The 26,938-nt window shown below is 42.5% G+C and overlaps 1 protein-coding gene across 11 annotated transcripts in view; it reads right to left on the bottom strand.

Annotated features, from left to right (window-relative positions):
- LIMCH1 (LIM and calponin homology domains 1) overlaps positions 1–26,938 on the bottom strand; it is a 171,386-nt gene that overhangs the window by 19,238 nt on the left and 125,210 nt on the right. For 7 of the 11 annotated variants that reach the window (XM_081332440.1, XM_081332435.1, XM_081332431.1 and 4 more), the window contains 14 exons: positions 25,656–25,916; positions 21,952–22,197; positions 20,818–20,853; positions 15,819–15,948; positions 13,764–13,921; positions 10,479–10,887; positions 9,355–9,576; positions 7,971–8,040; positions 5,472–5,659; positions 4,905–5,031; positions 4,077–4,105; positions 2,629–2,712; positions 1,810–1,902; positions 891–995 (listed from right to left, as the gene is read on the bottom strand). In XM_081332440.1, coding sequence (XP_081188566.1) covers positions 891–995; positions 1,810–1,902; positions 2,629–2,712; positions 4,077–4,105; positions 4,905–5,031; positions 5,472–5,659; positions 7,971–8,040; positions 9,355–9,576; positions 10,479–10,887; positions 13,764–13,921; positions 15,819–15,948; positions 20,818–20,853; positions 21,952–22,197; positions 25,656–25,916 — 2,158 coding nt within the window. The remainder of the gene's footprint in view (positions 1–890; positions 996–1,809; positions 1,903–2,628; positions 2,713–4,076; positions 4,106–4,904; positions 5,032–5,471; positions 5,660–7,970; positions 8,041–9,354; positions 9,577–10,478; positions 10,888–13,763; positions 13,922–15,818; positions 15,949–20,817; positions 20,854–21,951; positions 22,198–25,655; positions 25,917–26,938) is intronic. The other 4 variants (XM_081332434.1, XM_081332441.1, XM_081332432.1 and 1 more) reach the window with 4 other exon arrangements.

Consider the following 26,938-nt stretch of genomic DNA (forward strand, 5'->3'; position numbering starts at 1 on the left):
CTATTCTATTCTATTCTATTCTATTCCATTCCATTCCATTCCATTCCATTCCATTCCATTCCATTCCATTCCATTCTATTCTATTCTATTATCTTTGTTAGACTTGACATTCCCAGTTCCTGCAACCGTTCTTCACAATGTTTAATTTTTCTTACAGGCTAGGTCAAAACAATCGCTTTATATTCTATAAAGTATTGTCTTCAAAACTTGTGTGTGTGTGTGTGTATATACACACACACACATATAATAATAATAATAATAAGTTGGAAGGGACCTTGGAGGTCATCTAGTCCAACTCCCTGCTCAGGCAGGAAACCTCATACCATTTCAGGCAAACAGCTGTCCAGTCTCTTCTTAAAAACCGCCAGTGTTGGAGCATTCACCGCTTCTGGAGGCAGGCTGTTCCACTGGTTAATTGTTCTAACTGTCAGGAAGTTTCTCCTTAGTTCCAGGTTGCTTCTCTCCTTGACTATATACATGTATATATGTATATGTATATGTATACGTGTGTATATATATATATATATATATATATATATATATATATATATATATATATATATATATATATATATATATATATATATATATATATATATATATGTATATGTATATATATATATGTATATATGTATATGTATATATGTACATATACATACATACATACACACACACACACACACACACATATTCGTTATAACTGCCATACAAGTGTATGTACTGTCTCCCTTATCATTCAGCCCTTGCTCTGATGATGTCAAAAGCTTGTTGACGAAAGCTCAGCAATAAAGAAGAATTTTCTCTTCTATCCCAGAGTTCATCGTTTTTATTTTTACCAACTTGAAATATATACACCCCACTCTAGCCTTTAAGTCCACTAGCGAACACACCATAGTCCTGTTTCCATCGGTCAAGGAAGACGATGTAGACAAGGGCTCTGCAGAGCTTGAAGTCAACAAGAATGGAACCACGGTATCTTCAAGGATCTTGCGTTCCTAAAGGAGAGAAGATGGCCAAAGTTCATGAAGGTTCTCAAGTCACCCAGATGGGAGTTACCTCGAAGTTGACTTTTTCCCCTTCTCCCTTTGAAACGTTTTGCTGCTTCTCCAAGTAATTTCTTCAGTCAGCTTCTTCAATACTTGGACAAGCCGCAAAATATTTCAACCCAAAAAAGAAAAGTCCAGTTTAACTTCCAAACAGAAGAATCTTTTAAAAATGAAAGAAAAAACTAGCCTTACAAACAGAGTCAAGGATACAGGTTGTCCCCGAATTACAATTCATTTAGTGACCGTTCAAAGTTACAACGACACGTAAAAAAGTGACTTATGACCATTTTTCACCCTTACGACAACTTCTTGGCTGGCTGAGTCACTTCTGCATAGGGCTGAACGAATTGGCTGTACACATGCCAAAAATTTTTGTTCAAATAATAGCTTATTGTCGGGTTCCAAAAATCAAGAAAGACACGTTGACATTTTTCTAGGCCATTTCCTTTATTGTTCGTTTTCCAGAGACAAAAGTCTGGCCAGTCTGAAGACTCTGCTACCTGCATTTACAAATAGCCTGGGAACTATTGGGGAGGAGTCGTCTTCACCTTCACCTTCTTTCTCTCCCACAAACTTTCTTTCTCCTTCTTTCTCTCCCACAAACTGAGTCGTCTCATGGTCGTCTGGAATGCAGCCTCTCCCGTCTGGGAATCCAGACTACATTCCACCACACTGATCGAGCTGAAAGGAGACCAACTAGATGCGCGCACTGAGTTGGAGGTACATTCCCCACCTGTCCACAATCACACCTCGGACCTCATACCTCTTCATAATATTTGCGCTCCTCTTCTTCAACTTCTTTCTGTGCTTTTTCCCACGCTTTTTTCAACTTCTCCTGCTCTTTCTGATACCTTTCCTAAGGAAAGAGTAGCAACGCAAGCTGTTAACCAGGAATCCTGACCCAATGGGTGGAAATGGTATCTCAACTGGATCTATGGAAGAGCTGCTAGCAAAGATTTTTTTCCCCTTTAGATGCCAAACCTGCATGGAAGTGGGTTTATTTTATTATTAGTGAGTTCTAGTCTTGCCTTAGACCCGAAAGCCGACTGGGTGACTTTGGGTCAATCACCAGGAAATAGTGAGTTCTAGTCCTGCCTCAGGCATGAAAGCAAGTTGGGTGACTCTAGGCCAATCACCAGGAGACGGTGAGTTCTAATCCTGCCTTAGGCATGAAAGCAAGTTGGGTGACTCTGGGCCAATTACCAGGAGACGGTGAGTTCTAATCCTGCCTTAGGCATGAAAGCAAGTTGGGTGACTCTGGGCCAATCACCAGGAGATGGTGAGTTCTAATCTTGCCTTAGGCATGAAAGCAAGCTGGATGACTCTAGGCCAATCACCAGAAGATGGTGAGTTCCAGTCCTGCCTTAGGCATGAAAGCCAGTTGGGTGATCTTAGGCCAACCACGCTCTCTCAGCCCAAACCACCTCACAGGTATTTTTTGGTGGGAAAATAGGAGGAAGAAGATGTGTTAGACGCCTTGAGTTATTTGTAAAAATAACCAAGGCGGGATACAAATAAATTGCCTTTTCTCTTTTGTGAAAACAAGCATATATGTGAGAAATAACCCCAAATGGGGGTCTACCTGAAGGAGACGTTCTTGATCCCGCTGCCACCGTTCCTGGCGCCTACGTTCTTCTTCCGGATCCCAAGCCCAGCAAGCCGAACGCTTCAAAAAGTTGACCAAATAGACAATTAGAAGCAAATTAACACAGGTCCACTGCATGTTTTTATCCAAAGTCATTCCAAGTTGTCTACAGGTAGGTTTGCAAGCGCCACCTTGGCTGACCCTCATTCCCGGACAATTGTATCTTGTAGATTTTTGATAAGGAGAGTCCCCAAAATTATCCCATTTCTACTAAATGGCTTGAACATGGGCTGTGATGCTGCACGCTGTAGCATCTAGCTAGAATGAGATCAGGATCTCAACGTTACCTTACAAAAGGTGGTTTAAAAAAGACATTACAGGTAATCCTCGCTTTACAACATGGTCACTAACTTGGATTGCAAAGGAGAGGGAAATCAGATGGTACACGTAGATGGAGAAGATAAGTCCAGTCCTAGGCATGAAAGCCAGCTGGGTGACTGGGCCAATCACCAGGAGACAGTGAGTTCTAGTACTGTCTTAGGCATAAAAGCCAGCTGGGTGACTCTGGGCCAATCACCAGGAGACGGTGAGTTCTAGTCCTGTCTAAGGCATAAAATCAAGCTGGGTGACTAGGCCAAACACCAGGAGGTGGTGAGTTCTAGTCCTGCCTTAGGCATGAAAGCCAACTGGGTGACTCTAGGCTAACTACCAGGAGACGGTGAGTTCTAGTCCTGTCTTAGGCATAAAAACAAGCTGGGTGACTAGGCCAAACACCAGGAGATGGTGAGTTCTAGTCCTGCCTTAGGCATGAAAGCCAACTGGGTGACTCTGGGCCAATTGCCAGGAGACAGTGAATTCTAGTCCTGTCTTTGGCATGAAAGCCAGCTGGGCGACTCTGGGCCAATCACCAGGAGACGGTGAGTTCTAGTCCTGTCTTAGGCATAAAATCAAGTTGGGTGACTAGGCCAAACACCAGGAGACGGTGAGTTCTAGTCCTGCCTTAGGCATGAAAGCCAACTGGGTGACTCTAGGCTAATTACCAGGAGACGGTGAGTTCTAGTCCTGCCTTAGGCATGAAAGCCAGCTGGGTGACTCTGGGCCAATTGCCAGGAGACAGTGAATTCTAGTCCTGTCTTTGGCATGAAAGCCAGCTGGGCGACTCTGGGCCAATCACCAGGAGACGGTGAGTTCTAGTCCTGTCTTAGGCATAAAATCAAGTTGGGTGACTAGGCCAAACACCAGGAGACGGTGAGTTCTAGTCCTGCCTTAGGCATGAAAGCCAACTGGGTGACTCTAGGCTAATTACCAGGAGACGGTGAGTTCTAGTCCTGCCTTAGGCATGAAAGCCAGCTGGGTGACTCTGGGCCAATCACCAGGAGACAGTGAGTTCTAATCCCATCTTAGGCATGAAAGCAAGTTCAAGATTTCAAATAAGATCAACTTACATTTGGTATGTCCCTGTTCTCAGTGGCGGCTGCAGAAAAAGAAAAAAAAAACAGCTAAAATTAAGCTTTCAAAATTGTTTAAGTTCAACAGATGTGCCAATTTTTCTTATTTATTTTTTTACAGTTTCGCACCTCCCTCTGAAATCCTCAAAGGATTTCCAAAAGAACAAACCATTTGAAACAACAAAGATGATAATATTCCTGGTTAAAAAGAAAACTTGTCTGAAACAGCAGTGAAGCCTCGTCTGCTCTGATTGTTAGATAACTGTCAACATCCAGCTTCGAGAATCCAAATAAAACTCCGGGTTCATTCCGTTTCTGAAAATCTTACTGTTTATTTAATACACTGCGTGGTTTTGTCGAAGCAAAACTGACTCTAAGGTTCCAACACCAATTCATAGACTTAAACAATAAATTTCCCAGCCAAATCCCCAACATCTTTCGTACTTCATATTAACAAGTTCACTTTGTGATGGGAACTGTCTGCTTCAAATCCACACCTGTTCTGGTGTCCTTGACAAGGCTTCAGGCTCCCACGGTCTTCAGCTAATCGAAGAGGTTTCGTTTCTCCATTTAACCCTCTTGAAAGTAACCTCTCTCTTCCCCCCCTTAATCTAAAGGCAAGATGAAACGCAGAGGAATGTAGCTGCCAAAGTTTCATCCTTGACAACAACAGCCACAGAAACTGGTGGCATTTGGGCTTCAAACAGATGCCACTAATGGATGCTGGCCCCAGCAAACGTGACATAATTTGTTTTTTTGGGCGACTGGTTTTGGGGAAAGAAACCAAAAATGGCAGATTTGTTCATTCCTAGCTAGGAAATCTACCTTTTTGATCTTGTAAGGGAACGTCCTGCAAAACCCCTTGGGTTGTCTCAGGGACCTTCTTCAGAAGAGACAAAAGTAGGTCTTCACCTTGTTTCCGAGCCTCCAAAGTTTCTATCTGGACCTGGAACTATTTGTAAAGAACATCATCAGCACATCAATCAAGTAGTACAACCATCAGCCTTTTGAGATTGTTCAGACCAGGAAACTGTAAAACAGAACTACGTTTTATTGAGCTAGGCTGTGCTAACTGAATTTTTCAAGTCTTGTTGCGTTGTCTTATATCTCAACGAGTCACTGAGAACCAGCATAATACTTCCTAGTGGTAACGCTTCCTAACACTGCGTCCTTATCCAGGTTTTAGGAAAGCTCCTGCTGTTTTTATTTCTGCGACAGCTTCTGAGTATTCCTGCCAAGACCATCTCTGTGGCTCTCTACAAAAGAATAGATCAGCATTTTCATTTTCGATCATTCCCGGAATATTCACTGAATAGACTGGTGTTTTAACGCTAGAAGAGAAGGATAACGTTAAGATTTTACTTGCTTCTCAGACGCGCATCTTAAAGTTACCTTCTGGCTAGCCGAAGCTTCTGTACCGTTCTGTTCTCCTCTTTCGAGCGTTTTGGGCTCTCCAGTCAAATTCAGGCCACGATTTGACTCTATTTCGTCGGGATGGTTGTGGACGGAAGATAGTCCCACGTGGGCCACCGTGAGTTTGGCACAGGAAAATTTTGTGCTGGATTCTCTGAGGTCTGGAGCTAATCCATTAAAAAGACAAAAAAGAAGAAAAAAAGATAAAATTAAACCTCGCATTTGGCCAAAATTCCCCCAATATATATATTTGAAATATATACTTTGAATCATAGTTTGATCTCAAGAAAATAAACAAGTCAGAACCAACTGCTGTGTCCCGGGGTCATGTGATCCCCTTTTTCGACAAGCAAAAAACCATAGGGAAGCCAGATTCCCTTAACAACCGGGTCACTAACTGAACAACCGCAGTGATTCACCTAACAACCATGTCAAGGAAGGTCAAAAAAGGGAGCAAAACTCACTTAACAACACTCGCTTAACAACAGAAATTTTGTGCTCTGTTTTGGTTGGTAAGTCAAGGACTAGCTGTATTTTCACAACCGTGTGTGACTCCAGGTACATACCGTGTATCCCTGAAAGTAAGGCCTACACCAACAATAAGCCCTAGCTTGATTTTTTGGGGTGGGCCTAATATAAGCCCTACCCCCAAAATAAGCCCTAGTTTTGGGGTGGGCCGCACACCTAAAAATCAAGCTAGGGCAGGGGTGGGTGGAGCTGCCCCACCTGCCCCGCACCCACTTACCTCCCAGCCAGGCCTCTCCTCACCAGCCCACTTCTTCTTCTGAGGCCTCTTCTGCAGCCAGGCCTGCATTTCTCAGTCACAGGGCTTTCCAGAAGGCCTCTACAGCTGAGAACCGAGCTATGGATTCAATCCGTAGCTAGGTTCTGCAAGATCTCTGCAGTCAAGCACCAAGTTATGGATTGAATCCATAGCTCAGTACTTGGCTACTTAGGCCTTCTGGAAAGGTCTGACTGTAAAATGCAGACCCGAATGCAGCTGCACAACTTGGGCCCCAGAAGAAGTGGACCGACTGGGTGCAGCAGTGCCGGAGGTGAGGTAAGGCCTACCCCAAAAATAAGACCTGGTGCCTCTTTTGGAGGCAAAAAAAAAGACCCAGTCTTATTTTCGGGGGAAAACGGTATTTTTAAGTTTTTATGGCATCAGTACAGAAGTGATTTGCGGCTGCTTTCTTCAACCTTCCACTTTTGGGAATTAAATTTTAAACAAAAACAAAAACATGCATCATCGGGCACAGCTACGAAAAGGCAGCCCGCCTGCTTTCTTAAAATATTCTTAACTAATTCTTCTGAACGCTTTCCTGCATCAAGCTGAGTTAACTACTGCGGTAATAATTGCAAAACTTATAAAACTAAGAGGGAGGGCATGTTTTTTTTTCCTCTTCTACGTTATTATTAATTTATAAGAAAATAATTACATATTGAATCCTGTAGTTAGTTAATTACTTTCGAGGGATTTCTTAAATTTAGCGATACCCACAATTTGCATCCAAAGCTGCTAATACAATTCCTTGGCATTTCTTTTCCTTTGTTTCTGAATATATTTCTCGGCTGGTCTGACGGGAGGGAAAAATCAGATGCAGCTCGTTTAGCAATGGAAATTCTAGTCCTAACTATGGTTGTAAGTCGAGGACTACTACAGGTAGTCCTCAATTTACCACAGTTCATTTAATGACTGTTCAAAATTGTGAGAAAATAATTAAGATCAGAGAGCACGATCTTCTTCTTCTTCTTCTTCTTCTTCTTCTTCTTCTTCTTCTTCTTCTTCTTCTTCTTCTTCTTCTTCTCCTCCTCCTTTCTTCTTCTTCTTCTTCTTCTTCTTCTTCTTCTCCTCCTCCTCCTCCTCCTCCTCCTCCTCCTCCTCCTTCTCCTCTCTTCTTCTCCATCTTTTCCTTTCTTCTCCTCTTCTTCTCCTCCTCCTCCTCTTCTTCTTCATCTCCTCCTCCTTTCTCTTCTTCTTCATCTCCCCCTCTCCTCCTCCTCCTCTTCTTCTCCATCTCCTCCTTTCTCCTCCTCTTCTTCTCCTCCTCTTCATCTTCTCCTCCTCTTCTTCTCCTCCTCTTCTTCATCTCCTCCTCTCCTCCTCCTCCTCCTCTTCTTCTCCTCCATCTCCTCCTTTCTTCTCCTCTTCTTCTCCTCCTCTTCTCCTCCTCTTCTTCATCTCCTCCTCTCCTCCTCTTCTTCTTCTTCATCTCCTCCTCTTTCATCTCCTCTTCTTCATCTCCTCCTTTCTCCTCCTCCTCTCCTCCTCCTCCTCCTCCTTTCCACAACCCCCCCTCCCTTCTGGCACTGATGATGTGACCAAGTTGAGTAATAAAACATCTGCAAGAAAAGCACCAAGCTCAGAGAGCACCAAGGACCCCATAGGTCAACCCCGAGCTACGCAGATTCCCTCCTATTGCTACGTTAAGGGCTGTTTACTGTTCTTTAAAAATGCCCCTTTGGAAAAAAACCTACCCAGAAACATTTCTTCCGAGTTGGTTCCCTCTTTTGGGCTGGCTGGTTCAGCTTCTTCCGTGAAGGAGTCCTGCAGAAAACATAGAATTCACGGTTAAAACGGAAGCCAAAGGAAGGGTGGTTTATTTATTACCTGGATATCCTGCCCCAAACAAATAACTCTCTATAGTTTGAATCAGCTTTTGGGATTCAATGACTTGTTTAGGGAAGCAATTTGTGGTGAGGTAAGGTCCCAAATTAACTAAGTTTTAAAAGTTTGTCAAGCCAAATGGATACAAGCAGTCCTCGACTTAACAACGGTTCACTGAGTGACCACTCAAAGTTACAACGGCACTGGGGGAAAAAAGGGACTAATGCCTATTTTTCACACTTAACGGCCATTGCAGCATCTCCATGATCACGTGATCGAAATTTGGACGCTTTGGCAACCGACTCACACTTCTGACGGTTTGCAGTGTTCCCCTGGGGGGGTCACATGATCTCCTTTTGCGACCTTCTCACAAGCAAAGTCAATGGGGAAGCCAGATTCACTTAACAACCGTGTTGCTAACTTAACAACTGCAGTGATTCACTTAACGGCGGTGGCAAGAAAAGTCGCAGAATGAGGCAAAACTCACTGAACAAATGTTTTGCTTAGCAACATAAAATTCTGGGCTCAAATGTGGGTCGTAAGTCGAGAAGTGCCTGCATTGACTTCATACTATAAATGAATGGTTATAAGTCGACTGACTACCTGGAGGTCTAAGATACAAACACTTGCAGAATAGAATAGAATAGAATAGAATAGAATAGAATAGAATAGAATAGAATAGAATAGAATAGAATAGAATAGAATAGAATAGAATAGAATAGAATAGAATAGAATAGAATAGAATAGAATAGAATAGAATAGAATAGAATAGAATAGAATAGAATAATGGAGTGGAGTGGAGTGGAGTGGAGTGGAATGGAATAGAATAGAATAGAATAGAATAGAATAGAATAGAATAGAATAGAATAGAATAGAATAGAATAGAATAGAATAGAATAGAATAGAATAGAATAGAACAGAATAGAATAGAGAATAGAATAGAATGCAGAATAGAATAGAATAGAATAGAATAGAATAGAATAGAATATATAATAATATAACAGAAAAGAATAGAGAATAGAATAGAATGCAGAATAGAATAGAATAGAACAGAACAGAGCAGAACAGAACAGAACAGAACACAATAGAATAGAATAATGGAATGGAATGGAATATAATAGAGTAGAGTAGAGTAGAATAAGAATAAGAATAGAATAGGTCATCTAGTCCAACCCCCCCCCAAGCAGGAGACCCTACACCATTTCTGACAGATGGCAGTCCAGGCTCCTGCTAACCCAAGTATTTGGCCCTTACAACTTGCTCTCTGTGTCCACCGTGTTCGATGAAGCTCTTCTGAACGAGTTCAGGAGTGGGATCTGCACTTCCCTCCCCAGATCCACCATGCAATTCGACCACCTGGTCAGGCTTGGCTGAAAGGCTGGGGGAAGGCTCAAACAGAAGGGCTGAGCTTTCCTTGTCTGGCTCTCCTTCCACTCCATGGCTCGCTTCTCCGTTCACCGTGATCTTTCCTTCGACCTGCATTTCAAAACGCAAAAGCAGGTGGATTAAGGCTCCGAAACCATCTTTGGTTAGTTCTAATGAGAAGGAAAACGGAACGTGGTTAAGACTACAAAACTGCTCTCTCTATATCAAGCTATTATCTAACTCTCTCTCTCTCATCTATCTAGAAGACTTAATCAATTAGTTGTAACTATCAAACTGTTACTTTCTCTGCATTATCTATCTAATCTATCTATCTATCATCTATCTATATCTATCATTTGTATCTATCTATCATCTAAAGGGGACACGGTGGCTCAGTGGGTTAGGATGCTGAGCTTGTCGATCAGGTGGTCGGCAGTTTGGTGGGTCGAATCCCGAGTGCCGCGTAGCAGAGTGAGCGCCTGTTACTCGTCCCAGCTTCTGCCAACCTAGCAGTTCGAAAGCACGTAAAAAATGCAAGTAGAAAAATAGGGACCACTACAGTGGGAAGGTAACAGCGTTCCGTGCGCCTTTGGCGTCTAGTCATGCCGGCCACATGACCACGGAGACGTCCTCGGACAAGCGCTGGCTCTTCGGCTTTGAAACGGAGATGAGCTCCGGCCCCTAGAGTCGGAAACGGCTAGCACGCATGTGCGGGGGAACCTTTAACTTTTTATCTATCATCTATCTATATCTATCCATCATTTATCTCTATCTATCCATCCATCCATCCATCCACCATCATCTATCATCTCTATTTGTCTGTCTGTCTACATTTAACTGTCTATTTCACGTCTATCATCCATCCATCATCTATCATGTCTGACGGTCGGTCTGTCTGCCTGCCTGCCTATTTCTTTCTCTCTCTCTCTGTCTCTACCTACCTACTTACCTATTTATTAAACTTGTAAAGTACGCTGCCCATTGGCTGGAGGCCTTTTCCTCTCTCAACCCACCTTGAAGTTTCTCAAAATCTCCTGGGTATCTTTTGGCTGGGCGTAAGGCTTGGGAGTCACCAGCGGCATAGCCACGGAGCCCAGGGGTCTGCTTGAGGAGGGTGAGCAGGTGGGCGCGCTGCCGTCTGATCCGCCGGCGGGGGTGATGGTGGCTTCAAACTTGGAAGTGAACTTTGGGGCCGGGAGCGACTGCTGCCGTAAATACTGGAGGGGATTGGGGTCCCTGGATGGGGAGGGTGAATTTGGCTCAACGGAATGGCTTCTTTCCAAAAGCTTTGGCATCTCCAAGCGTTCCAGGACGGCTTCGCTAATGGTGAACCTCTCAATGTAATGTTGGAGTATGTTATACGCCTCTTCCTGAGACCTGGCGTTCTTGTAGGCTTCGTGAAGTTCCCTTTCACGCTTCTCCCTGTTTCGAGGGGAGCAGAAACAAGATCGGGGAAAGTTAACTGAAGCTTCTCGCGGCGTTCCCAAAGGTGGCTTTGCTTTCAAAAGACAACTGGAGTTCCTTGGTTTTTTTTTTTTCCCCTTTGAAAACTTTCCGAGAACTGAAGAAGCTCCTCGGATGAGAAGCGAAATGTTTTCAAAGGAAAAAAAAATACAACAACAAGAAAAGTCCAGTTGCAACGGCAGCAAGGCTGCTCCATGCACCAAAAAATGGAAGGATGTTTCGATTCCCACCATGGGCGAACGACTACAAAAGCTGGCGGAACTGGCAGAGAATTAGCTAAACTGTAAGCACTTTTGTTTCTACTTGGAAACCGCTTCTGGACTTTGTGCTCGAGCTGGAAAAAAAAATGACACTCAAGAGTTCGGGTTTTACTGATTAGATTGATTTGCTGACATAGAAATGGCTATAACCTTTCGGGAGGTTATAACAATGGATAGTTGGGAAAAGGTTTGGGTCAGAAATGTAAAATTCACACAGGCTCAAAATTTAAGAGAGAATTTTTATAAAATGTTTTATAGGTGGCATTTAGACCCTAAAAAACTAGCAAGTATGTATCCGAACTGCCAGCCTAAAGGTTGGAGGTGTGGCTGTGAGGATGCAACGTATTATCACACATGGTGGACTTGTAAAAAAGGTAAAGCTTTTTGGATTGAAATTTGGTGGAACATGCAGAAGATATTTAAGAAGAAGATAAGGTTTTCTCCACAGTTATTTTTGTTGGGTATTATTACAGATTGTACTGTTATAGAAACCAAATTGATGTTGAATTTAATAACGGCAGCAAGACTCTTAGTAGCGCAATATTGGAAGAAGGAGGAACTGCCTACTATACAAGAGTAGACTTTGAAAGTTTCTAACTTGGCGGAAATGGCAAAGATTTCAACATATTTGAAAGAACAAACGCAACAGAGATACATTGTGGAATGGAGGAGATGGATGGATTATATCCAGAATAAATATGGGACTAAAAAGTTTCATTTAGCATTTGAATAAGTATTAGTTTTATATGATGTATTATTAGTTATTCTTTATTTGTTAGTAATTTAGTTATGTTTAAGGGGAGTTAAAGTGCGATAGATTTTAATGTGGTTTTTTTTAGCTTGTTAGCATATTTTAGCTTAAGTTTGTAAAGTTTATACCCTGTATTCAGCTCTGGGAAGTCGGGGGGGGGGGAGGTAAGGGAGGGTAAGGGGGAGGGGAGGGGGAGGGAGGGAGTTTATCTTTTTAAAAAATGTATTGTAAAACTTTTCAATTAAAATAAATAAATAAATAAAAAACAGAAATGGCTAGTTCGCACTTCTATAGAAATGTAAAAAAGTGGAGGTTCGCTCTTAAGGTCTTATTTTACTGCAACGGTTACTATTTGTTTCTGCATTTCGGTATTTTATAAGTGAATCAAAATCTTTTTTTTTTTTAAGAGAAAAAAGAAAAGTCCAGTTAGCCTTTTGAAAAAGAATCTTTCGGAGAAGATTGCAGAATGACACGTCTGGACCCCAAGTGGGCAACTGCATAAGAGAAAAAAGCCTGACTTTTATCTCATAAGCAGTTGCAAAGTTGCCATGCCCTTCTGCTACTCTACAGACCCTTATATTTAGAGTCATAGCGAGGACTGTGCACATGGATAACTACCATGTGAAGCAGAAGCAGACCAATGCTTTTTTTACTGATCCGTCTATGGAGATTTTCAGTCATCCAGGTGCTTTGTCATGAGGCACCTGGACTTTCTTGTTTTTCTTTGAAAACCTTTCCCTTCTCATCCCAGAAGCTTCTTCGGCTCTGGCTGGATGGTGGGGAACGGAAGGATTTATACTCCTTGCAGACAGCTGGTCATTTGCCTCCTTTTAGAGAGTCGTTGAGGCCACTGGGAGGTTTGTCAGGGTGTTCACTCCCCTGTGTCCCTTCACTCTGCAGCCAAGAAGTCTCCACACCCATTTGCACCACTCAGGTGACCCCGAGGGCACAGATAAACCTCCAAGTGGCCTCAACGACTCACTAAAAAAATGCAAATGACCAACTGTCTGCAAGGAGTATAAATCCTTCCATTCCCCACTGCCTAATAATAATAATAATAATAATAATAATAATAATAATAATAATAATAATAATAATAATAATAAAGTTGGAAGGGACCTTGGAGGTCATCTAGTCCAACCCCCTGCTCAGGCAGGAAACCTTATATCAGAGCTGAAGAAGCTTCTTGGATGAGAAGAGAAAGGTCTTCAAAAAAAAACCAAGAAAGGCCAGTTGCCTCCTGAAAAAAGCACCTTTGGGATTTTTACTGGTCTGTTAGTCCTATTTCTTCTTTGATGGACAACTCAAGCCCTGATGTTCTACAAATACACACACACACACACACACACAGTTGCAGCCAGCAGTTGGACACGTCCCTATGCTTTAGATTCCAAGCAGCCTGATGTAATAATACATTTTACAAACAGAACTGTTGCAGGTTTGGGCCACAAGGCAAATAGGTCCAGACTGTGGGATCCTTGGGGCTCTCTGAACTTGGTTGTTTTCTTGCAGATGTTGTGTTTACCCAACTAGGTAGCCTCATCTGTGCTCCAGCGGAGTAGGTTTGGTCTGAGGAGGTTACCTAGTTTGGGTCATGAAACCTCTGCAAGAAAATCACCAAGCTCAGAAAGCAACCAGGAGCCCACAGTTCAACTCTGAGCTACAAATATTCTTTTCGATCAATATCTGGACCATCATTTCTTTAGCCACGGTTTCTAAATATGCCACAATTGCCTGGGCTCATTCATACACTCAACTCAACCCCTCACTATGATCTGCTGTGCCTTCTGCAACCAGCCTTTGCTTCCTTAAGGCTAACGTACTTCTCCTCCACAATCTCTCGATAGGTCTTGATGCTCTTCCTTCTTTCGCTGTTTCCCTCTCCTCCAGTGAGTAGCTGCTCCATCTTCCTCCTCTCGGCTTCTTTCTTCAGCAAGTCCTGGGAAGCACTCCTACGACGGGTTTTCCACCGGGCTAAATCCTACATGAAAGCACGGAGTAGAGACAAAGGAGAAGAAATACCCAACAACGTAAACATAAATTTGGGGCTCAAGGACTAGGCATATTTCAGTGGGAGAGTGCCAGAGTTCCAGGCCTTCAGGCCAAACTGTCAAATAAAAAAAAAAGCAGGAGATACCATCTCATCCTAGTGAAATGGTTGCCCAGGCTATTTCTGAACACCTCCAGTGATGGAGCATAACTTCTGGAGGCATGCAGTTCCACTGATTAATTGTTCTAACCATCAGGAAATTCCTCCTTAGTTCTAGGTTGCTTCTCTCCTTGGTAAGTTTAGGTTTAGGTTTATTAAATTTATATGCCGCCCTTCTCCCTGAGGACACAGGGCGGCTCAAAACAATAAAAAAGTTAAAAGATATAAACACAAAAATTAAAAGAGGATTAAACAATATAAGAAATAAGAACAATTTAAACCAATAAAAAAACCAAATTTAAAAACTATGATCAGTCCAGGCCCGCTTGTTGGAATAGCCAGGTCTTTAGGTCACGGCGGAAGGACCGAAGGTCAGGGGCCGTCCACAGCTCCGGGGGCAGTTCGTTCCAGAGGGTCGGTGTGCCCACAGAGAAGGCTCTCCCCCTGGGGGTCGCCAGCCGGCATTGCCCGGCCGACGGCACCCTGAGGAGGCCGACTCTGTGGGAGCGAACCGGGCGATGGGAGGTTGACATTGGCAGCAGGTGGTCTGGCAAGTACCCCGGGCCTAAGCCATGCAGGACTTTAAAGGTGATTATCAGCACCTTGAATCGCACCCGGAGGACAACCGGAAGCCAATGCAGCTCGCGCAGGAGTGGTGTAACATGGGAGTATCGAGATACTCCCATGTTACACCAAGTTTCCATCTCTTGCTTCTTGTTCTGCCCTCAGGTGCTCTGGAGAATACGTGAAGCCCCCCTTTTCTCTGTGACAGCCCCTCAAGTATTGGAAGACAGCTATTGTGTCTCTTCCATACACTTGACATACTTCTAGCTGTCTCAATTGTTCATCATACGATTTGGCCTCCAAACCTTTGCTGCTCTTCTCTTCACACTTTCCAGGGTCTCAGTTTAATTATATAATGTAATATAACAACAACAACAACAACAACAACAGAATTGGAAGGGACCTTGGAGGTCATCTAGTCCAACCCCCTGCTCAGGCAGGAAACCCTTTACCATTTCAGGCAAATGGTTGTCCAGTCTCTTCTTAAAAACTTCCAGTGTTGGAGCATTCATCACTTCTGGAGGCAAAGCTGTTCCACTGGTTAATTGTTCTCACCGTCAGGAAATTTCTCCTTAGTTCCAGGTTGCTTCTCTCCTTGATGAGTTTCCATCCGTTGCTACTTATCCTGCCTTCTGGTGCTTTGGAGAACAGCTTGATCCCCTCGTCTTTGGGGCAGCCCTTCAAATATTGGAAGACTGCTATCACGTCACCCCTGGTCCTTCTTTTCATTAGACTAGACCAGAGGTAGGCAACCTCGGCTCTTTTATGACTCATGGACTTCAACTCCCAGAATTCCTCAGTCAGCATAGCTGACTGAGGAATTCTGGGAGTTGAAGTCCATGAGTCATAAAAGAGCCAAGGTTGCCTACCTCTGGACTAGACATACCCAATTGCAGCAACCGTTCTTCACACATTTTATCCAGCAGTCCCCTAATCATCTTTGTTGCTCTTCTCTGCACTCTTTCTAGAATCTCAACATCTTTTTTTGATTGTGGCGACCAAAACTGAACGCAATATTCCAACTGTGGCCTCATCAAAGCATTATAGAGTGGCATTAAGATCTTGATTCTATTGATTATTATGCCTGTCATTTAAACGTGGTCAGCAAAAGCTCTATGATAGCAACTAGATCTGACCACCACATCTCTACAGACCCCCTACTCACGTCTTGCCACTGATCCTCGTCTTCCTTCAGCTGGTGATGAATGATCTGAAGCTTCTCATGGCGAGCTTTACTGTGAGGTTGATTCACAGCACCCTCGTCTGGACACCTCATGTCGAACATGCTCAGGCTCCTGAAAGGAAAGAATTCGCTTGTCAACAGCAGACTTTGAAGATTTTAGCCACAGGAGGGGGCTGGAAGAAAGTATAATGCATCTGCTTCTGTGGAAAGCTGTGAAGTTCCTTAGCTGAGGATGCCTTTAGCCAGACACCTAAGGATCAGAGACATCCTTAGGCCAGGGCTGGGAAACCGTGGCCCTTTTAGGATTTGTGGACTTCAACTCCCAGAATTCCTGAGCTGGGAGTTGAAGTCCACAAGTCGTAAAAGGGCCACGGTTCCCCACCCCTGCTTTAAGTGGAAGTGCTCAGAAGCAGAGGAACGTACGTGCAAGTTGGCCGCTTAAGCCAAACCGAAGCATGTCCAAAGCGATTCTTGTGCTCAACGTGATTGCATGAATTCGGCGCAATCCTCTATAGACAGCCTTGTTCAATTTCTCAACTGTCCCTTCTTTGGGGTTTCAAAAACGTCAAAACTCATTGCTTGTACCGGTGATTTTCAAACTTTACTGAAGATTTACTCATAAATGTAGAGGCCCTCCTCAGTTAAACGTTCACTGGTGGTGCCATCAATTCTCCACCTCTGCAGGGGTAACCTGGATCTCTGCAGGCAGTGTTGAACCCAGCTTAGTTCAGCTAAGTCCCTGTGGCTTAGTGGCCTGATAAATAGCCGACTTTAAGCCAGAATTTCTGGTTTTCAACGTATTAAAAGTTTCCTGACACTACAAACTGAGGTGTAGTGAAACTGGTATTTAAAAAGGGGAAAGAAGGAGAAAGGAATTTGATTCTGACTTCACACATCACCAGGTATTATTGCAAGATACTTGCAGGACCATCTGCTACCGGGAACGAATTCCCATCGCCCAGTATGCTCACACAGAGAAGGCCTCCTCAGGGTACCGTCGGCTAGACAATGTCGGCTGGCGAACCCCAGGGGAAGGGCCTTCTCTGTGGGAGCACCAGTCCTATGGAATCAGCTCCCCCCTGAGCTTAGGATGGCCCAAGATCTCCGGTCCTTTCGCCGCAGCCTCAAAACACTCCTTTTCCACCTGGCTGACCTGGACTGACAGGCATTTTAATTATGTTTACAACTTTTAATTTATTTTAATTTTTAATTTTAATTTATTGCACAGATGACTTTAATTTAATTTTATCTTAATGTCTGTTATATGTTATTGTTGTTAGCCGCCCTGAGTCCTTCGGGAGATAGGGCGGGATATAAGTCCCATTAATAAATAAATAAAATAAAATAAGAAGTCTTGAATGATTATCCAAAATGAGATCTGATGGATTCTCTATGGAGAGATTCTCACTCATCCAGGTCATGGTTGTATGAAAGGTGCTTTTCCAAAAGACAACTCAACTTTCTTCGGGTTTTCCCCCTCCCCCTTGAAAACATTTCGTTTCTCATCCAAGAAGCTTCTTCAGAACTGACCAAGCTGAAGAATTGAAGTCAGTTCTTGGATCAGAAGGGAAACGTTTTCAAGGGAAAAAAATATATCAAGAAAGTCCAGTTGTTTTTTGAAGAGCAACTTTGGGATGTGGAACTGGGTTGTGTTCTAAGTGCATTGACTACAAGCCCTAGTTGGCTACAACCCCTAGAAGCCACCGATAGGGATGACCTGTCCACATGGTCCCTATTCCTTCAGGACCCAAAAAATGTAGCCCATTCTCAGCCCAGAATATACTGTATTTCAGGGGGAAAAAACAATCTTCAGTGACCAGCATTCTCCCAAAGTAGCAAGTTTGAAAAACTCTCTCAGAAAGCTACCATGAATTATATATGTACCTCTCAAATTCGGAAATATTTGAAATGACCACTATATATAGTGAAACTCTATAGAGACAGTTGAGAAGAACAAAATCGCTACTGTTTTAGGTTAAAATGCCAACAGGGAGTAAGCTGAGGTAGCCATCTCTATTGAACGCACATGCACAAAGGTCGTTTTTGTTATTTTGTTAAGAATAAGATCCTGGAAAACTCTGAGACATGTTCATACATAATAAAACAATGAACAGTTTTTCTATTCTATGACAATTTCTCTTGCACGATAAAGCTACGAAGCTGGTTATGAATGTTAAGCAAGATAAACGATGGCATTGCAAAGATAGCACAGAGTAGAACAACTCAAAGACACCGTATGCAGCTGATTGGTTTTCAGGACTGGCACACATAGACAGAATTCCTTTTTTTTTGCTAGAAATGCAGGTTAATGTTATAAGCACATCAATTTCATTAGGTAATCCTTATACGAACTGAGACAGCTCTAGTGAAATAGATCAAACACTAAGCGGAGATAATTTTATTACTGTGTGGAATGTCAATCTATTTTGCTAGATTGTTGCTAAGCACTTGCAAGCATGATCCTAACTTTCTAAGTGTCCAATCACACTTGGCCCATAAAGAACTCTATTCTATTCTATTCTATTCTATTCTATTCTATTCTATTCTATTCTATTCTATTCTATTCTATTCTATTCTATTCTATTCTATTCTATTCTATTCTATTCTATTCTAATTCTATTCTATTCTAATTCTAATTCTGTTCTATTCTGTTCTATATTCCAATGTCTATTCTATTCTATTCTATTCTATTCTATTCTATTCTATTCTATTCTATTCTATTCTATTCTATTCTATTCTATTCTATTCTATTCTATTCTAATTTCAATTCTATTCTATTCTATTCGCAATATTCTATTCTATTCTATTCTATTCTATTCTGTCCTGTTCTGCTCTATTCCTTTAAGACAAAATTTCATATTCCAAAGAAAATGGGCTTCTGCTGAATAGATGGTCTCACTTCCCACCTGTCATCTGCTACATGGCTAAGGTTCCCAGGACCTGTATTTCGGCATTATTTAGAAGAACATTTTGTTGCCTTAATCCTACTGTCTATTGATGGAGGGAAGGCAGGAAGAGAAATAATACTGAGATGGAATATATTGAACGAAATGTTTTTGTTAGGGTGACTCTGAGGTCAGAGAAGTTTCCATTCAAAACACTAGCAGGGGCTGCTGCTGCACGAAAATACCACCCCCACTAATCTTTCCTGTTGGTTACCTATTTAATATCAAGATCCTTAACTGCTTCTCTCCTATTTAAAAAAAGGTAAAAGGTAAAGGTTCCCCCGCACATGCGTGCTAGTCGTTTCCAACTCTAGGGGCCGGTGCTCATCTCCGTTTCAAAGCCGAAGAGCCAGCGCTTGTCCGAGGACGTCTCTGTGGTTATGTGGCCGGCATGACTAGACGCCAAAGGCGCACGGAGCGCTGTTACCTTCCCACCGTAGTGGTCCTTATTCATCTACTTGCATTTTTACGTGCTTTCGAACTGCTAGGTTGGCAGAAGCTGGGACGAGTAACAGGCGCTCACTCTGCTACGCGGCACTCGGGATTCGACCCGCCAAACTGCCGACCTTCTGATCGACAAGCTCAGCGTCCTAATCCACTGAGCCACCGCGTCCCTCTCCTATTTAAAGACGTTATTAAATAAATAAAAACACCTACACCACTTTAAAGAGGAAGCCAGATCTACAGACCCCCCCCTTAAAAAAATACCTGTTAAGCATCCATATTCAATAAAGATTGGGGTTTTTTTCTCTGAACAATTTATATGTCACCTGCATAAGGAATTCAATTGATTAATTTATACAGTAATGACTGGAGTGGTACATATCAATTAACAGTCACACAAACAGGATACATAAAGACATTAAGAAATAAATAAGGATGGGGTTACAAACGAGAGAAGCAATTCCTCCACCTTTTCGTCGAGCCAAATTTCAGCTCCGCAAAATATATAACGGCATCACTTTTTTAAAAAAAACTAAATGCTGCGACGGTCGTAAGTGTGTAAAATGGTCATAACTTTTTTCAGCGCCGTTGTAACTTTGAACAGCCACGAAATGAACTGTTCTGTGTTGTGGACTATTTGCAGTATAGTATCTGGAAAGCAGAATGTGAAAAGGTGGCCTCTAATTTGGGTCACTTTAAAGAAAAGTTTTATTTCAGTTGAATTCTTGGTCACGTATACTACAATTCATTATGTCAGATGGTAGACTTTTTAAATCACTGGATTTATTTGAAAAAAAATGGCTGGTTATCTCTAATAAGCTCTTATGAGTATTACAGATCTGCAAGCATATTTTGCTGACATATCGCATCTCAAAGTCAGCATTAATATATGTCCATTAAACTCAGCGCAAAATTGGAATAGAGGCCATTAACAAAATTAAGAATGGTTTCAATTAAAAAGAGAGAGAGAGAGAGAGAGATTTTGGAGACAGATTAAAGGATGGTTATCATTTTCCTGCTTCCAGTCGGCACAGATATCTGCCACGTTTATTTATTTAACGTCCTAGTTCAGGGGGGAAAAAAAGTTATTTTAAAAATGTGATTCCGATGCAAAAATGTGTAAGCATTATCAGTCGCTTTGATGTGGAAAAGCACAAAAATGTTTCTGTCTCTATAAAACGATTTGGGGTTTGGCTACAGGACGGAGCTAAACTGCTTTAAGAAAAAAATAATAATTCTTTTTAAGGAACCGGTCTTATTAGCAGGAGAAAATTCATAGGTTTGAAGGCTACATCTTCAGTGTAAGAATTCTAGTTCCTTTTAATCATCCCGGGCCCCACAGAGCTTAAAAACAATCACATGGTGAATTAGCAAATGTTTGATTTTTCCAGCCATTGCATGCTTTGCTGCTTTTTTTTGGGAAAGTTAGGGCTTTAATGCCACAGCCAACATATATGTTAAAAGCGCTGCTGAAGGACAAGGAAAGCAGGAGAATCGAAGGGAATCAGCTGCATTTTAAATTAGTAGTAAGTACAGAGAGCATGCAGCTTGAGTGGTTTTAAGGTACCCAAAGGGCACACACGACAACTTACTCTGCATCATCAGACACAGGGGTTCGGCAGCCGGATCTATAAAATCAAATATAAAATTAGAGAAACTGGGCCAGGACGGTAACGAAGGATTCAAACGCATTGGCTGCAGTGAAAAATGATCGGTTTTCCTCTGAAACAGAAGCTTAAAAAGGCAGGAGAGCATTAACATGTCAGAAAAATACGCACGAAATAGAACTTTATTCTCCCACTCCGTAGAACGTTATTTTTTTTTAAGCAGTGTTTTTTTTTAATAAACCCAAATGTTTAGAATTCGGAATTATCCTGTTAGCAAGCCACACCGTGAAAGTGAAGGCAGAAAGCAGTTCCTAATAGATCAGCTGAGAAAATAACAGCAATAATAATAATAATATACAGGTAGTCCTCGACGTACGTGGAGGCCGACATTTCTGCTGCTAAGCGAAACATTTGTCGAGTGAATTTGCTCTCGTTTTTATGGCCTTTCTTGCCACGGTTGCTAAATGAATCCCTGCAGTGGTTAAATTAGCAACATGGTCGTTAAATGAATCTGGCTTTCCCCCCCCCCCCGGGGACATGGCGACCGTCGTAAACACGAGTCAGTTGCCAAGTCTGAATGTCAATCACGTGACCACGGGGAAGTTACAATGGTCGTTAAGTGTGAAAAATGGTCTTACATCGCTTTTTTCATTGCCGTTGTAACTTTGAATGGTCACTAAAAGAATTGTTGAAGAATCGAGGACTACCTGTGTTGTTCAGATCAGCCACCCATGCAGTTACTACATTTGTCCTATTGTGATAATTAATGTGCACAGGGATCAACAACTTTTACCCTGTGTAGCGCTTCGGGATCCTGCAAGTGAAAGTACCGTGTTGTATTTCTGCAAGATTATACAATTTATAAGCTGCAATTAGCAGATCTCCAGAGAAAAATCCCAGCGACTTACGTTTACACCGAATTTCTCGAGAATATTATCCGTTTTCTTGAACCACTGTTCTCCCAGCCCAATTGCCGGGCCTGGCGTAGATTTGTTAACAACAAAGTCTCATTGGCAGCCTACATGCGTGTTAATACACAACCCCACACACCAGGCAGCCTGCACCACACACTTTTATATGGACGTTAGGATGCAACGTCCGAATTGGACAACGGCTCACGTTTGCAAAGGGTCAGCGTCTCGTGTCGCCAGTTGTTGGCTACTGATTTCGAGACGTTTCTGCATCTCTGGCTGGATTACGTTGGGGTCCGAGATATCCTTGTCAACAACGGAAAGTTCATCCTCTGGTGCTAAGCCTGCCACACTATGCCTGCGGTGTTCCAGTGTGTACTCGGGCTGCATTGCAATGCTTTGCGCGATCTCTGCACAAAACGATTCAGCTCTTACCGAATCCGTCGCAAGGACGCTAAAAAAAGAGTCGGTTTTAGTTGGCAGTGGGGACACAGCACGGATCTTTCAATCTCCAACCCACGGGGCCAAGGGCTGAGATTATGTCGCAGAGCATGCATTAAAAAACAAAGCAAAACGAGAGAGTTTAAGCCAGAATTATTTTTGTTAGGCACAATTGTAGGAAATTATGAGAAAGAGTGTACATATTTAAGTTTACACACATTAACTGCAGCAAGAATTGTATTCGCTCAATGTTGGAAAAATGAAGATTTACCAACGGAGGAAGAGTTCATTAAAAAAAATCTTAAAAGTGTGTAGAAATGGATAGATTGACATTGAAAATGAAAGAGAAAGAAGACTCAAGCTTATTTTAGAACACGGGGTACCTTTTATCGTTGGCTAGAAAAATAGGTATTATTAAACTAGGCATTGAAACCCAGACAATATGTTGCTGACAAAATATCAAGCACTTGTGATTATAAAAAATTAATATCTATCTATCTATCTATCTTTCTATCTATCTATCTATCTATCTATCTATCTATCTATCTATCTATCTCCATTCTCTCTCTCTCTCTCTCTCTCTATTCATCATTTATCTCTATCTATCTGTGTATCTGTCTATCTATATCTATCTATCTATCTATCTATCTATCTATCTATCTATCTATCTATCTATCATCTATCTCCATTATCTCTCTATCTCTCTATTCATCATTTATCTCTCTGTGGATCTGTCTGTCTCTCTCATCTATCTATTCATCATTTATCTCTATCTGTCTGTCTATCTTTCTATCTATCTATCTATCTATCTATCTATCTATCTATCTATCTATCTATCTATCTATCTATCTATCTCCATTATCTCTCTATCTCTCTATTCATCATTTATCTCTCTGTGGATCTGTCTGTCTCTCTCATCTATCTATTCATCATTTATCTCTATCTGTGTATCTGTCTGTCTGTCTGTCTGTCTATCTATCTATCTATCTATCTATCTATCTATCTATCTATCTATCTATTCATCATTTATCTCTATCTATCTGTGTATCTCTCTCTCTCTCTCTCTCTCTCTCTCTCTCTCTCCATTCTCTCTCTCTCTATTCAACATTTATCTCTATCTGTGTATCTATCTCTCTCATCTATCTATTCATCATTTATCTCTATCTATCTGTGTATCTGTGTATCTGTGTATCTGTGTATCTGTGTATCTATCTATCTATCTATCTATCTATCTATCTATCTATCTATCTATCTATCTATCTATCTCAAAATCACAAAAGCACTGTATTTTTCAGTGATTGTACTTGTGAGCGCCACCCAGGCAGAACAGACACACCTATCCAGTCTGTGAATTGGTTGTTGTTTTTTTTTACAGGAGACCGGCACCAACAAATTGTACGTTGGCTTTAATGAAAGGAATACTTTTTGGGGATGGCTACATTATGGGTGGCCACCGGATCACTGAGACCATAAATGGCACAGGAAAAAAAGGAAAAGATTCCTGTCAGCCAAAGATAAAAACAGGAGTAAACGAACAATTGCTACATCAGTGGATTCCATCTGCACCTCCATTTTCCCTATCAATTTTGTTGCTTTGCATCCCCTTTAACAGATTGTAAGAAACCTGGGCCATGGCAGGCATTATTGTTTCCAGCGATTTGTCCTGGAACAATTTACTTATATCCTTGATGTAATTGACCGGCAGAAGGTTGCCAAGGATGCAGAATAACGGAGTTGGAAGGGACCTTGGAGGTCTTCCAGTCCAACCCCCTGCTCAGGCGGGAAATCCCAGACCATTTCAGACAAACAGTAGTCCAGTCTCTTCTTAAAAACTTCCAGTGTTGGAGCATTCACCACTTCTAGCGGCAGGTTGTTCCACTGGTTAATTGTTCTAACTATTGGGAAAGTTCTAGGTTGCTTCTCTCCTTGGTTAGTTTCCATCCGTTGCTTCTTCTCCTGTCCTCAGGTGCTTTGGAGAATAGCTTGACTGCCTCTTCTTTGGGGCAGCCCCTGAGATACTGGAACGCTGCTATCATGTCACCCCTAGTCCTTCTTTTCTCTAGACTAGACCTACCCAATTCCAGCAACCGTTCTTCATGTGTTTTAGCCTCCAGTCCCCTGATCATCTTTGTTGCTCTTCTCTGCCTTCTTCCCAAGAGGCAGCACCGCTGAGCTAGTCGGAGACAAATGGATCTCTTCTCCAGTTTAAAGTCTGTTGAACTTCCATCCATCACACCGTGTGGAATGGGGAAAGTCTTTTATTTTGATTATTTCTGATCTACTAAGTCAGCAGATGCTGCTCTCTCCAGAAGACCAAACTTATGCTGTCATTTTCTGTCCCGGATATCTAGTATGTTTCAACGGATCAAGTGCTGGACTGAAATCCCATTCAACCATAAAGCTGATTCCCTGATTTTGGACAAATATTGACACACTACAACGGGCGAAATATGCAGTGCTTTGAGCTTATCTTCAGATGGGCAGGATAATTACATTTCTTTTAAAGTTATTCAGTGCACATCTGTTTACATTTGGTAAAAACAAATCTTTTGTCTTTGTTATGCCCAAGTCATAACTATTCAGATGCATTTCGTGGGACACACGCAGCATTCTAGACGAACAGAGTTTCGTGCAAACCACAGACCTCCTCAAGCCCAGGATTATAATATAACAAGTGGGCTGGGTGAGAGAAGGAAAGCCGGGCTAAATGTAAAAAGAAAAACCAACTTTGTGGACAGCCTTCAAAGTCTACTATCACCTAGAACAGGGGTAGGCAACCTCGGCTCTTTTATGACTCATGGACTTCAACTCCCAGAATTCCTGAGTCAGCTATGCTATGTTGAAGTCCATGAGGCATAAAAGAGCCGAGGTTGCCTACCCCTGACCTAGAAGTAATTCTTGTTTTTGGTGCTCTCTGAGCTTGGTTGTTTACTTGCAGATGTTTCATGACCCAAGTAGGTAACATCATCAGTGCTAGAAGGGAGCACCAGAAGAAACCCCACTCTGTTCTAGCACTGATGTTACCTAGTTGGGTCATAAAACATCTGCAAGAAAACAACCAAGCTCAGAGAGCACCAAAAACAAGAATTACTTCTAGGTCAGGGGTAGGCAACCTCAGCTCTTTTATGACTCATGGACCAAGGACCCTGCAGTCCTCCTCCTCCTCCCCCTCCTCCTCCTCCTCTCTGCAAACGCCACTCTGTTCTAGTACTGATGATGTTACCTAGTTGGGTCACGAAATGTCTGCCAGAAAGTCACCAAGCTCAGAGATAATTGAGAATGCCTCGTTTCAACCTGAGCTACAAATAGGCTCCTTTTTTTTTTAGTAATTCTTGTTTGCCAGACATTGCAAGACAATGCAGTGTTGGTTTAATTAAAGAAAGCGAAGGCATGCTTTCTGCAAAGAGAAGCCTTGTTCTGCATGAATAGATGGGGAAGAGGGGGTGGGGGACCCCAAAATAAGTGTCTGACCTCTTCGCTTGTTGTCCAGTCCTTATAAACTCTTCCTCCCTGTTGTGTTGCTTGGAGAAATGAAGAGGAATCAACTGACTGACGCATGATTCAGCCTGCTTTGAAAGACCTTCAGTTCTTCTCACCGTAACATCACCTTTCTCTGGATTCTGAAATCCCACCTTCTCACGCTCTGGATCCCTTTTCTGCTCATTTTGATCTTTTGATATAAATGAAGGTGCTCCGTGACCAGGTGGAGTCACGCAAAGCAATGAGACATTTCTGTCAAAGCAATCGTGAGCAGTGTTATTCTAGCAGAAGACCAAGGCTGATCCTACAGAATGGCATGCAACACAGACAGTGCCTGTCTTACAATCCCAATTTCCAACGCTAAGCGAGGCCAGTTTTTCCCCCCCAGTTTATGACCACAGTGGTTAAGCGAATCACTGCCGTTGTTAAGTGACTTGTGCGGTCTTTAAGCGAATCTATTTTCCCCTGTTGACTTTGCTAGTTGGAAGCCTTTTGGGAAGGTTACAAATCACCCAACACTGGGACGCTATCGTAAGGAAACGCCCATTGTTGAGCAGCCAGATTTGGATCGTGTGACTGCAGGAATGCTGCAACAGTCGCTAAATGTGAAAAAACAGCCATGTGTCACTTTTTAGCACCGCTGTAACTTTGAATGGTCACTAAATGAATGGCTGTAAATTGAGGATGACCTGGAGTCTGTTTTAAAACCTGAGGAACAGGTAGAATTCGGGCGTGGGAAACAGAGCCCTGTTTCCCTGCATCCATGTCGCCGTGACGTCACAACCGGAAGTCTAGAACAGATTTAGAATGCGTGATGCTTATAGGGCACTAACGTTGAGCATGTTTTATCTTAGGGAGTCCATGTGTTTTAAGCTTTTTGCAAATGCAAGATAAAGGTAAAGGTAAAGGTTCCCCCGCACATGTGTGCTAGTCGTTTCCAACTCTAGGGGCCGGTGCTCATCTCTGTTTCAAAGCTGAAGAGCCAGCGCTTGTCCGAGGACGCCTCCGTGGTCATGTGGCCGGCAAAGACGCCAAAGGCTCACGGAACACTGTTACCTTCCCACCGTAGTGGTTCCTATTTTTCTACTTGCATTTTTTACGTGCTTTCGAACTGCTAGGTTGGCAGAAGCTGGGACGAGTAACAGGCGCTCACTCTGTTACGCGGCACTCGGGATTCAACCTGCCAAACTGCCGACCATCTGATCGACAAACTCAGCGTCCTAACCCACTGAGCCACCGCGTCCCTTAAATGCAAGATAGGGTGCACCAAATTC

The sequence above is a fragment of the Vipera berus genome (assembly GCF_964194415.1).
Source record: "Vipera berus genome assembly, chromosome: 7".
NCBI classification, from domain to species: domain Eukaryota; kingdom Metazoa; phylum Chordata; class Lepidosauria; order Squamata; family Viperidae; genus Vipera; species Vipera berus.